This window comes from Terrapene carolina, unplaced genomic scaffold (genome assembly GCF_002925995.2).
Source record: "Terrapene carolina triunguis isolate 2854851 unplaced genomic scaffold, T_m_triunguis-2.0 Scaffold211, whole genome shotgun sequence".
Taxonomy (NCBI): Eukaryota; Metazoa; Chordata; order Testudines; family Emydidae; genus Terrapene; species Terrapene triunguis.
In genome coordinates, this window is record NW_020664562.1 from 942676 (window position 1) to 955951 (window position 13276).

Sequence of the window (13276 nt, forward strand, 5' to 3'; positions counted from 1 at the left end):
TCCTCTCTGGTCTCTTTTCTCCTCCGTATGACCTTTTTCTTTCTCCCGTATTCTGTTTCCATATACTTGTAGTGTCCGATGTTGGAACTAGTGGTAGTGGGGTGGTTGTACTACTGAGATTAAGGGGGGGGGGGGGGGGGGGGGTTAAAAGGAACAGTCACAAGAGTGAAGTTCTTGGAAGCTGCATGGAAACTTTTTCAAAACACCATTTTAGCGGTTCAAACTATGTGTATACCTTAAATAAATAAATAAACAGTAAGAGAGCTGAAAAAAATTCCACTGTGGCTAAACCGCAGTAAGAGATGCGGTTAGACACAAACAGATGTTCTTTAGCAATTGGAAGTCAAATCTTACTGAGGAAACTAGAAAGGAGCATTAACTCTGGCAAGTTAAGTGTAAAAGTATAATTAGGCAGGCGAGTAAATTTGAAGAGCAACTAAGAAAAGACACAAAAATTAACAGTACCTTTTTTTTTTTAAGTGCAGCAGAAACACTGCCAAACAATCAATGAGGCCACAGGACAATTTTGGTGCTTAAGGAGCACTCAAGGAAGATAAGGCCATTGTGGGCATGAATCTGTGTATTGGTCTTCACTGCAGAGAATGTGAGGGAGATTCCCACACCTAAGCTATTCTTTTTAGGTGACAAATCTGAGGAACTGCCCTGGCTTAAGGTGTCAATAGAGGAGGTTTTGGAACAAATTGATAAACAGTAATAAATCATCAGGACCAGATGGTATTCACCAAAGAGTTCTGAAGAAGCTCAAATGTGAAATAGCAGAACTACTGCAGAAAGGTATGTAATATATTGCTTAAATCAGCCTGTGTAACAGATGACTAGTGGATAGCTAATGTAATGCCAATTTTTAAAAAAGGCTCCACAAGTGATCCTGGCAATTGCAGGCCAGTAAGCCTAACTTTTGTACAAAACGGATTGGTTGAAACTATAGTAAATAACAATTATTAGACACATAAAGGAACATGATGTGTTGGGGAGGGGGGGGAAGAGTCAACTCGGCTTTTGTAAAGGGAAATTGTGCCTCACCAATCTGTTAGAATTCTTTGAAAGGGTCAACAAACATGTGGGCAAGGGTGACCCAGGGGATATAGTGTATTTGGACTTTCAACAAGTCTTTGACAAGGTTCCTCACCAAAGGTTCTTAAGCAAAGTAGCTGTTATGGGATAAGAAGGAAGGTCCTCTCATGGCTCAGTAACTAGGAAACAAAGGGTAGTTCTAAACGGTCAGTTTTCACAGTGGAAGGAGGTAAATAGCAGGGTCCTCCAAGGCTCAACACTGGGACCAGTGCTGTTGAAAATATTAATAAATTATCTGGAAAAGGGGGTAAACAGTGAAGTGGCAAAGTTTGCAGATGATGCAAAATTACTCAAGATAGTTAAGGCTAAAACTGACTGTGAAGAGTTACAAAGGGATCTCACAAAACTGGGCGACTGGGCAACAGAATGGCAGATGAAATTCATTGTTGATAAATGTAAAGCAATCAACATTGAAAAACATAATCTCAACTATATATACAAAACTATGGGTCTAAATTTGCTATTACTACTCAAGAAAGAGATCTTGGATTCACTATGGATAGTTTTTTGAAAACATCAGATCAGTGTGCAGCAGCAGTTAATAAAGCCAACAGAATATAGGTCCCATTAGGAAAGGGTTAGATAATAAGACAGACACAATATCATAATGCAACTATATAAATCCATGGTATGCCCACACCTTGAATATTGCATACAGTTCTGGTCACCCCGTCTCAAAAAAGATATATTAGAATTGGAAAAAGTACAGCAAAAGGCAACAAAAATGATTAGGGGGATGGAACAGCTTCGATAGGAGGAGAAATTAAAAAGGAGGGACTGTTCATTTTAGTAAAGAGACAAGTAAGGGGAGGATATGATGGAGGTCTATAAAATCATGAATAGTGTGGAGAAAGTGAATAAGGAAGTGTTATGTGAAGGGGTAAATAACACAAGAACTAGGAGGTCACCCAATGAAATTAATAGGCAGTAGGTTTAAAGCAAACAAAGGGAAGTACTTCTTCACAGAACGCACAGTCAACCTCTGGAATCCGTTGCCAGGGGATGTTGTGAAGGCCAAAAGTATAACTTTATTAATAAAAAAATTAGACAAGTTCATGGAAGATAGGTTCATCAATGGCTATTAGCAAGATGATCAGGGACACAGCCCTGTGTTCTAGGTGTCCCTAAACTGCTAACTGCGAGAAGCTGGGACTGGACAAGAGGGGATGGATCACTCGATAAATTGCCCTGTTCTGTTCTTATGAGATTAGTTTACTGTTTAACATATTATACTAGTAGTGCATTCAGCATGAGGTGTCTAGTGCAAGCAATATTTAGAATAGTTCTCCATTGGGGTGTGGCACCAGATTCTTCCAAGGAGAGTAAGTGACACACATTACTGAGTTAGGATGGCACATGGTTCCCACATCCTGAAACAATTTACTTACACAGGTTTATCCCTGTGAGGTATGGGAATGTGTGGAAGAAGATGTGGTGATAACATATATGGGAGAATGAGAAAATGGGTAGGCAATAAAAAGAATGAATTAGAATGGGTGGAAGTTAGTGGGCACACAGGAAAGTGCAGGGATTTAAGTGAAGGGGCATTGAACTCCAAATACATACAAATAAGGATGTGGAAGGGTGGGGTTGGGGAATCACCTGGAGCAGGGGGGAAAAGATGGGACAGAAAAGGAAGGTGATAGGACAAGCAAGGGGCAAATCACATACTATACATAAGAGAATGAGTAGAAGAGTATGTATGGGGAAAGTCAGTGAGTTGGGGGAGGGGGCTGTTGATTTGGTATTCAGAGGCGGATTTCAGTTTTGTGGGGCACTGAGCCAGAGCAAGTGGGGGCCGCTTCCCACCCCTTCCACCTACACTCCCCCCCCCGCCCCCCACCCCTCCAGTGCTCCTGCTGGGAAATGGGGTGGGGCGTAGGGGCTTCCCCCGCCTGGCACTCCTGCCAGGGAGTGGGGGCAAGGCGCGGGGGCTTGCCCTGCTCCACCTGCTCGCCCAGCGCCCCTACCAGGGAGCAGGGTCAGGGCACAGGGAAATGATGTGCCTGGTGGTCACTTATACAAAATTATATATCTCTAGCAATGCAAAGAGAAAACTTAATATGAATCTTCTGACAAAGCCCTGTGTAGTGAAGGGAGTCTGTCCTGGGAGTTAAGTGTAAGATCTTAACTTGAATAAGTTTGATTATGTCAGTCCCGCCCATGTTTAAAGGAAGAAAGATGTTTGCTGTTCGCTCAGGAATGGCTAGGGCTGTCTGATGTGGAAACTTTAGATGGCTGGAAAAGAAATAGGCCAAATAATGTGAAAGAAGCAACATGGCTGGCAGGGATTTAACAATTGAAGAGATGCAATTTAAAATATTTTATAAATTGTACTAGACCCCAGAATGACGACTTCTAGCTAGGAGAGTGAGACGATAATCTATTCTAGAAAAGCAGAAAGAAATAAGAGTACAGTAATGTTTTAGAGTGGCCCAAGAACAACAGCAGCAAAAATAGATCATAAAATGTTCTTGCTGCTTCTGTTATGTATTCTGGCAGGCTGTTGGTCATTACTGAGCATTTAATATGAAAAGATCATATGGTTTATTTGTATGGAAAAGTTTGTCAGGATCAATGTTTACCAGGGAAAATGAATCTCAGATCTAACAAGTCATATCTTATGATAATATATATATATTGTGGAGAAGAGAAGAGTAGACTAGATGTAGAAGAGTTCAAAGAAGTGTGGGAATACAGTAACTCCTCACTTAACGTTGTAGTTATGTTCCTGAAAAATGCGACTTTAAGTGAAACAATGTTAAGAGAATCCAATTTCCCTATAAGAATGAATGTAAATGTGGGGGTTAGGTTCCAGGGAAATTTTCTTTTGCCATACAGTACAGTACGATAGTTGGGAAGTGCCCCCGCCTTACCCCACACAGGCACAGCCCACTGGCACTGGAGACAATGAGACAGGCAAGGAGGTGGAAGGTGCTGTAGGCTCGGAGAAGCACATTGCGCAGCAGCAGCGTCAGCTTCCCCTACTCTGCAAGCGCCAGGGGCGGGGGGCTCAACCCTCAGCCCGCCCATGCCACTCCTTCCCCCAAACCCTCCCCCTTAACCCGCCCCGCCTCTTCCCCCCCCCCCCCTTTACTGCTCACGCCGCGTCTCCCCTGCCTCCTGCCCGTGGCAATCAGATGGCTTGCAGCATTCAGGAGGGAGGGGGGAGGAGCGAGCTCACGGCACACAGGCTCTCCCTCCCTCCCCTGCCTCCTGAACACCGCAAGCCAGCTGATTGCCACAGGCAGGGGAGGGAGGGGGGAGGTGCGCTGCGTCCTCGCTCCTCTCCCCTCCCTCCTGCCCGCGGGAATCAGCTGGCTTGCGACGTTCAGGGGGTAGGAGGGAGGGGGGAGGAATGAGGACTCGGCATGCAGGCTCCCCCCTCCCTCCCTCCCTCCCCTGCCTCCTGCCCACGGCAATCAGCTGGCTTGCGGTGTTTGGGAGGGAGGGGGAGCCTGCGCACCAAGTCCTCGCTCCTCCCCTCCCTCCTGAATGCCGCAAGCCAGCTGATTGCCACTGGCGGGACATGGGGGGAGGAGGGGGAAGGTGCTGATCCGCGGGGTCTGTCGGCGGGTGGGAGGCGCTATGGGGGGGGGCATAGGGGATCTGATAGCTGTGGACAAAGCAGGCAGCCAAATGACGTTATAGCGAAGCATTGCACAACTTTAAATGGAGCATGTTCTATAATTGAGCAGGGTCGTAAGATCGAAACAATGTTACGCGAGAGGACGTTAAGTGGGGAGTTACTGTAGTTTCTTGTAGCGGGGTGGTCAACCCACTCTGGCCCTGAAGGGGTTAAAGCAGGCCTGGAGAGGGCTGCAGTTGAGAAATGCTAGGCTGATTGGGGGAAGCAGTCACAGGTGGGGCCATGCCCTAGTCAGGCCACAGCTGGCCCTATAAGAGGGCTGAGTGCCAGGGACTGAAACACTCATTCTCTCTAGCTTCTTGAGGGAGAAGGACCTGGCTGCCTGGGAGCTGAGGAGGGTACCTAGGGTGGAGCAGTGCTAGAGAAGGGCAGAGGGAGCTGAGGAGCTTCAGCCTAGCAAAACCCCAAGCTGCAGGCCTTGTCAGGGTAAAACAGTGCTGGGGAAGGGCAGAGGGAGCTGGGGAGCTCCAGCCTAGCAAAGGCCCAGGCTGCAGGCCTAGTTAAAGGCCTACAAATGGGTACTAGGGCTGCCGAGGGGCAGCCCAGAAATAGGCAGAGGCAGCTGGTCCTAACCCCCTTGCTAATGATGAGTGGTTTACAGACTGCAGTCTGCCCCAGTGAGTGGGGGCTAGATCCTAACCCCCTTGCTAATGATGAGTGGTTTACAGACTGCAGTCTGCCCCAGTGAGTGGGGGCTAGATGATGACTGGCAGTAGCCACTGAGGCAAGGTGGGTTTAGAGGGATGGGGGTTCCCCAGGGAGGGGAGACTAATATTGGGGGTTACTGCTGGGGCAGAACCCCAGGGCAAAGGGCACCGGGGTCCAGGAGGGACACGGGGCCAGCGGCAAGCAAGATACCGCCCTGCAGAGGGCGCGCCGAGCTGTAAAAGAGCTAATTCCCTGGACAACCAGCAGGAGGCGCCACGCCGGTGAGTCATCGCCCCGCCACATTTCTAAATCATATTACAAAACAAGGGAAAACTCAAAACCAAATCTCAGATCACCAAATATATGAAGTGGATGCATCCACGTTATCAAATTCTAAAACAGAAATTATAGGAATTCTTAATGGTATTTTTTTAAGGCTAGAGAAACCAGTAGTTGTTACCTTAATTATTCAAATTTGCAGTAAAGATCCAATTAAAATAGATGATTTAACTTTATGGAGATATAGAAGTGTTCCATTTGGTGATCATAGTAAACTACCCAGTGTCTCCTAGAGTGAAACTAATGCACAAAGTCTCAGTATTATTCTGTTCACCAGAAAAAGATCTCTTGTGGTTGTTAGCTTTACTTAATGTGAATGTTGGCAAATTGGCTAATGAAATCATTTCCTGTTTTTTCTAGGGAGGGCTGTGATTGGAGTTGAGAACGAGATGAGCCAATCATGAAGGACTATAAGAACATGGTGTTTTTACATCCAAAGTAAGCCATATATAATCTCCATATATGACACCACAGGATGGACGAGGTGGACTGGGAGTCCGATAATGACACTTGTGACACAGGTGAGGAGCATTCAGATGACTCCAGTCATTCCTCTGAGCGGGTGGGTCGCAAATCTAGCCTCCAGCTGGAGGTAGACTTAGACTACTCTCAACCATGCAGTCCTGGTTGTAGCCCTGCTGGACCTTCAGGTAGGCAAGAACTCCCTGTAGAATTGCAGTGTGAAGATGAGGAAACCTATGAGACCTACTACCAGAAGCGAGGCAAGACTACAGCTGGGGTTTTTGTCACCTCCAACACCAACTTTGACCTGCAATGTGAAGATGAGGATCTGGAGTTCTACTCTTCTGAGGAACCTCAGGGAGGATTAAGTGAGGATGATGAAAAGATCATTCTTGTTGATGCTTTTGATGAGGACCTCGAGTCCATCACTGGAGAGGCTTTGTCTTATAGGTGCAAGAAGTGTGGTGCCTCTTTCCAGGATCTGGGTGAATTACAAGAACACAAACAGATCCATCTGACAGAGCATTTGTACCAATGCCCCATCTGCGGCAAAGAGTTCTTCCGTGCTGCGAACTTGCGAATGCACAAGCTCATTCATTCAAGTGACAGACCACACAAGTGTCCAGAGTGTGACAAGGGGTTCATCCGCACGGCTGATGTCTGGAGGCACCTACGCAACGTGCACAAGATTGAGCGCTCCAAGGTAGTTTTGGGAAATGGCATGGTTAGGAACCCATGGTCAACATTACACCAAAACAAGCATGGCAGTGGGGACACTAACCAGCAGTGTTCAGAAAATCAAAAGCCTGGGGAAGAAGAGTCTAAACCTTACATCTGTCCAATGTGTGGCAAAGGTTTCCGTAAACCTAATCTGCTGTCGAAACACAAGGTGATCCATCGACAGGACAAACCATATAAATGTCAAGAATGTGGTATGGCCTTTGTCCAACTACTGAGGTTGAAAAGGCACCAACAGACTCACTCTGGAGAGCGCCCTTTTTATTGTGAGGAGTGTGGAGGCACCTTCACACGACTGGCATCACTACAGCGCCATCAGCGGATCCATACTGGAGAAAAACCCTACTCTTGCGCTTACTGTGGTCATTCCTTCACAGAGTCAGGCACTCTAAGGAGGCATGAGCGCACACATAAAGTGGACAAATCTTAGTGTTTAGGGCTCTATGATTGTGGTCACTATTTTTTGCCGGTTACTACTGTTCAGTTATGCTAGAGAAACTGCTCCACCCCCCCACCCACCCTCCACATGCACGAAAACTGGTCCACCACTCCCTTCCTGAAGGAGGGCCAGTATAAGTCTATTATGGAGACATTGCTTCGTAAGGAACTCCGTGATCCCTGCAAGTAGTCAGTGCTGACTGGCCTGGCACCTGTCCTCTGGAGTTACAAGAGGAAAAAGCTCCATTTCCATTAAACAATGAGGTCTGAGAAGTCAAAGGACATATATGGAAGTGAAGCTCCTACAAGGTACTGAGCATTGTCATAACTAGTTGGACTTTTTTTGGGGTGCATTAAGTTGAGCTTTTCTCTAGGTGTGATGGGTTAAATGGAGCCCTACTGCAGTCCCGGACTCCGAACTGATTGTGACTGCTCTTCAGCACTGGATTTGGAGATCTGTCATTGCAGCCTTTGCGAGGACTGCACAGTCCATTTAATCAGAGCTGGCCCATCCATACCTTCTCTCTGTTCATTCTGTCATGTTTTTATTGAAATATGTTTATTTGGGAGAGAAGTATCATGTTGGCTATAAAAATCCAGGACCCTAATAAATTTGATAATTAATTAAACAGCTGCATCTAGTACATACTCTTTTGTCCGTGGTTATGTATGTATATTGGTGAGTGGAAAGAGACTTGTATGAGTGGCTGTGAAGTGTGTGGAAGAGTGGATTGTTTGTATGGATCTGTGCCACTTGTGTCTAAGTGGAGGAGAGACCATTCCCAGCTACTGCATTTCAGTAACAAATGTTTGAGAATTTAAAATCAGAAGAGTGGCAAAACAACAACGTGAAAATCACGTCTTGCTGCTTATTACATTTTAATTTAAATTTCCTTGTTTCCGTGGCCCTGTGTACATGAGAAAATTCATCATAACAAATCATTGGAATGCCATGAACTCACAATGCCTGTACCTAGGGCCTTATGTGCTGCATAAAGTGTTCACTAGAATCTTAGCTGTCATTTTTAAAATTAAGTCCCAATAAAACCTAGTTCTCAGTGAAATCTTCCTGAAACAATAACTCTAAGGAGGTCTGAACTGTGCCATTCATCTTAGGGGTTTGTTGACTTTGAAACCTAATGATGGACATTAAAATGTTAACATTAAATATTTAATGGCTGATCATTTTAGCAGGAACATCCAGTTTATGTACTCATCCCACAGTTCCAAACTGCTTCCCATGCCAAAAGATCCTGCTATCCCCAAATCACTGGCTTCCCTCAACAAATTGTACAGTGCAGTTACGCATTTTCAATATGAAGTTCTGCAGCACATTGACAATGTAAAATTTTGGGGAATCATAACATTACTTACATTTAGTATCAATTCAAGTACAGTAACTCCTCACTTAACATTGTAGTTATGTTCCTGAAAAATGCGACTTTAAGTGAAACTATGTTAAGTGAATCCAATTTCCCCATAAAAATTAATGTAAATTGGGGGGGGGGGGTGGGGTTAGGTTCCAGGGAAATTTTTTTCATCAGACAAAAGACACATACACACACACACTATAAGTTTTAAACAAACAATTTAATACTGTACACAGCAATGATGATTGGAAAGCTTGGTTGAGGTGGTGGAGTCCGAGGGTGGAAGAGGGTGGGATATTTCCCAGGGAATGCCTTACTGCTAAATGATGAACTAGCAGTTGGCTGAGCCCTCAAGGGTTAACACGTTGTTAATTAGCGTCACACTCTACAAGGCAGCACAAATGGAGGGAGGGGAGACAGCATGGCAGACAGATACAGAGAGACACACCCTGTGTGAGAAAGAGAGAGAGAGATGCGCATTGCCCCTTTAAGTATTGTGAGTCCACTCTAAGTACATTGCCTTTTTAAATAGATCAGCAAGATGAGACAGCAGCTACTGCCAGCAAGCTCCCTCTGTCCTGAGCCCTGTCGTGTCCCCTCCCTGCTTTATGGAGATAGGGTAAGCAGGGGGGAGGGGGACACCCTGACTTTAGCCCTCCTCTTCTTCCCCACCCCCCCCGCCCCTGCACACTAAGCAGGAGGCTCCCCGGAGCAGCTCCAAGGCAGGAGTAGCACATGGCAGTGGGGGGAAGGACAGCTGAACTGCCTGGCAATTGCTAGCCTGCTGGGTGACTGCCGCACAGGGAACTTAGGGGAGCTGATAGGGGGGCTGCCAGTCCACCCTGGTTCCAAGCCCCCACCAGCTAGCTCCAACAGGCTGCTCTTTCTGCAAGCAGTGGACAAAGCAGGCAGCTGCCAAACGTTATAAGGGAGCATTGCACAACTTTAAACGAGCATGTTCTCTAATTGATCAGCAATGTAACAACGAAACAGCATTAACTGGGACAACTTTAAGTGAGGAGTTACTGTAACATAAGGGATACTGTACTGATTTTATTACTCATTTTCATATTCAATTTAGTAAAATACCAATTTTGAAACCGATCTGAATTTCCATTCTGCTTCACTGGAGTGCTGTGGACTCCAAGCCCCTTGCCACAGAATTTAGGTCAAACTTGCTGCCAAGTTCATGGCATGGGCCATGCCTATACAATACCTTGCATCCGCAAAACAGCAATCCCAACTGTTTTACAAGCCTTGGTCTCGCTAGATTGTTGCAGTGCTTGGTATGAGGTCCTGAGCTCAGATCAATCTTAACTGCTTTAATCTACAGTGATTTATCTTGATTGTGGATGGGATGTCAACCATTAGTTTCTCAAGTTCATTTTAATTTCATCCCACAAAGTAGTTACTGGCATTAGAAAATTGACCAGTACCACAGCTCCTAGGAACACGGCTGGGCACTGTGGAATATAGATTCTGATCTTCTCAAAATCACTAGTAAAAACCATGACTGTAAGGCTGGAGGAGAAAGAGAAGTTAGCTTGAGAAAATAAAGCAGAGGTCAGAGTAAATTGCCATACTTCACTCTTCATAAGTCTGATCTAACAACCCCAAGTGCACATACAGCCAAGATTTCTTCCCCAGCTCAGGGCTCAGATGCTGAATTTATCCCTTCTCGTATTGCTTCCAGTAATGTCCCAGAATTGGAAGTATGTTTATGTGTGTTGGACAAGTCGTCCATATAGCACAGTATTAATAAAGGAAGCTGCTGTGTCCTTCCGTGGCTTTTAGACACTGATATACTGAACATTTCAGACCCAGAGCTAGAGGGACTCTGGCAAATTTGGACAAAACAAAAATAATTTCTGTGGAGGCCACCAGCTTTCTTTTCAAGGAAGTGATGCTGCCAACTACAGTAAAAGCTGTTTTATCTGGCATGTTGGGGGAATGGGGGGTCCCGGTAAGTGAAAAATGCTGGTTAACTAAGAGGGTGGGAGTTTGGGTGCAGAGGGGGTGCAAGGCTGGGGTTTGGGGTGTGGGAGGGCATGCAGGGCATGGGTGAGAGTGCGGGGTGCGGGCTCTGGGAGGGAGTTTGGGTGTGGGAGGGGGCTCGGGGCAGCGGGTTGGGGGGCAGGAGGAGGTGCGGGGTGCCAGGTCCAGGGGGAGCTAATCTCAGGCAGCTCCCCGCAAGTGGCGACCTGTCCTGGCTGCTCCTAGGCAGAGGCGTGGCAGGCGGCTCTGCACGCTGCCTCTGCCCGCAGGTGCTGCCCTCATAGCTCCCATTGGCCGCGGTTCCCAGTCAATGGGAGCTGCAGCGCTAGCTCTCGGGGCCGGGATAGCGCACAGAGCTGCCTGCCGCACCTCCACCTAGGAGCAGCCGGGACAGGTCGCCGCTTGCGGGGAGCCGCCCCAGGTGAGCAGCCCTCGGATCTGGCACCCCCACATCCCCTCCCGTGCCCCTACCCGCTGCCCGGAGCCCCCTCCCGCACCCAAACTCCCTCCCAGAGCCTCTGCCCCATTCCCACTCCCATGCCCCAACCCACTGCCCCGAGCCCTGTATCGCACCCAAACTCCCTCCCAGAGCCCGGACCTCCTCCTGCGCCCCAACCCCCTGCCGGCCCGCATCAACCAGCCTATAAACCGGAATTTCAATGAAGATCAGAAATGCCAGGTTATAGAGCTTTCTGGTTGGTGAAGGGCTGGATAAAACAGCTTTTATTGTTGTTATATTTACCCTCTCATTTTAGCTATTTATTATTGTATCTGGCCACGTAAACAGCTTGGGGTGACTTTGGTGGTGGCCTAGTGTGCCACATGACAGATTCAGGGTTTGGAAGTGATTTCAGAACCTTCTCTACTCAGCTCGATAAACATCAGACACTCTGTGGATCAGATGACCTTAACCACATGTTGTAAATTCCTCTAGGTAAGCTTTCGCAGCTCAAGCTGGAGAGTTCCTGTACCTCGGATTCCTTGAGTTGCAGTCACTGGCGTTTTCTTTGGATGGGGTTGAACATACTGTTCACAAAAGTCATCGTATTCTTGTTTAATTGACACTTCCACATGCCCAAGCATCTCGCTTCGGAGTCAGACCACCAGACAGTTTTCTTTTTGTTAACCCATTCGTTATGCTTAGTAAAGTTTCATTTCGCTAACCTTTTAATTCTCCCATTAAAAAATCATGTTGTTTGAAGCAACAGAGAGTTCTGTGGCACCTTTAAGACTAACAGATGTATTGGAGCATAAGCTTTCGTGGGTGAATGCCCACTTCGTCGGATGCATGATTTTCGTGGCATTCACCCACGAAAGCTTATGCTCCAATACATCTGTTAGTTTTAAAGGTGCCACAGAACTCTCTGTTGCTTTTTACAGATCCAGACTAACACGGCTACCCCTCTGATACTTGACACCATGTTATTTGGAACACTTTCAACACTGTTACGCTCTCATCAGCACAATACCCATTCTACCAACTGCCGCACCACATACATGTATATCCTATCCCTTGTAAACAAGAACTGTAGCCTACAGCCATTTTAATAGCACTAAAATTGTGTCATTTGGTTCATAGTCTAAATAGATGGCAAATCTGAAATCCAAAATTATTCTGTAGATATTTAGAGACCGATATAAATGATTTCTAGTGAGATGTCACAGTGGCACATTTTTCAGATAGGGACAATGTAAGTAGGGCTGTACAGGCATTTCACACCTCTCCTGACGCTGATTGATATTGTAGTTCAGCTGTGGTTCAAGAAATTTTTGGGCTAGCTCTTAGGATTTGTCTAACCTGAGCTTTTTCAGATTTAACTAACTTGGTAGAAAAAATGGTTGAGCTAAATCAGTGCAACGCCCTGGTGTGGAAGCAGTTCAACACCCCCACCCTCCCAATTTAAAACCCATTTTGTCTCTCTCGCTCTCATTCAGCAGTCTCTAACTTTAACTACCACTGAAGTCCACACTCCATGCTCATTATATACAGAAATTGTGGCCAGTTGGTTTAGCAGGCACTATCTGGCAATGGACAGTTAAAGGAGATGTAGCTATAAAAACTCCCACACTCCAATCTGGATCTACGCTGGTTATGTGATCTGTATGTACCTCATGAACCTTGTAACTGATACTTGCAATCCCCCATAACCCAAGCCCGACCCAAGATGTACAGTATCTTCCCTCTTGTGTAAATTTGATTTTAAACATTAACTTTAATAAAAATTTTTATTTTCCCTGTATTAAATGACTGTTTAGAACAGAGGGTCTCCTACAGTTGCGAACTGTTGTTAAGATAGCAGGCTTCGTATTGACTCATTTCCCCCTCTAGACTTGATTCCACACCGTCCAGTCCTACTGATTGATGGCATGAAAACCTATTAAGACAATATTAAGGAAACAAGCTAAGAATACAACGAGTGCAGCTGTTTAGCAGTGTTCCACCCCTTCTTTTTTTAATCTACCATTAGTTTCTTCTCTGATGAGGGGAATTACATGCATTTGTTCTGAATAACCTCTCCTTCCCTGCAGCTCCTATTACTTT

General features: G+C 46.1%; 1 protein-coding gene across 2 annotated transcripts in view; it reads left to right on the forward strand.

Moving 5' to 3' along the window:
- The window catches only part of LOC112114865 (zinc finger protein 254-like), a 7574-nt gene extending 142 nt beyond the window's left edge, over positions 1-7432 (forward strand). Inside the window, exons 1-2 of one of the 2 annotated variants that reach the window (XM_026655968.2) lie at positions 5637-5673; positions 6092-7432. In XM_026655968.2, coding sequence (XP_026511753.1) covers positions 6207-7361 — 1155 coding nt within the window. In that variant the 5' untranslated portion in view covers positions 5637-5673; positions 6092-6206 and the 3' untranslated portion in view covers positions 7362-7432. Of the gene's footprint in view, positions 1-5636; positions 5674-6091 lie in introns of those variants that run through there. The other variant, XM_026655967.2, reaches the window with a different exon arrangement.
- Positions 7433-13276: the final 5844 nt, after the last annotated feature.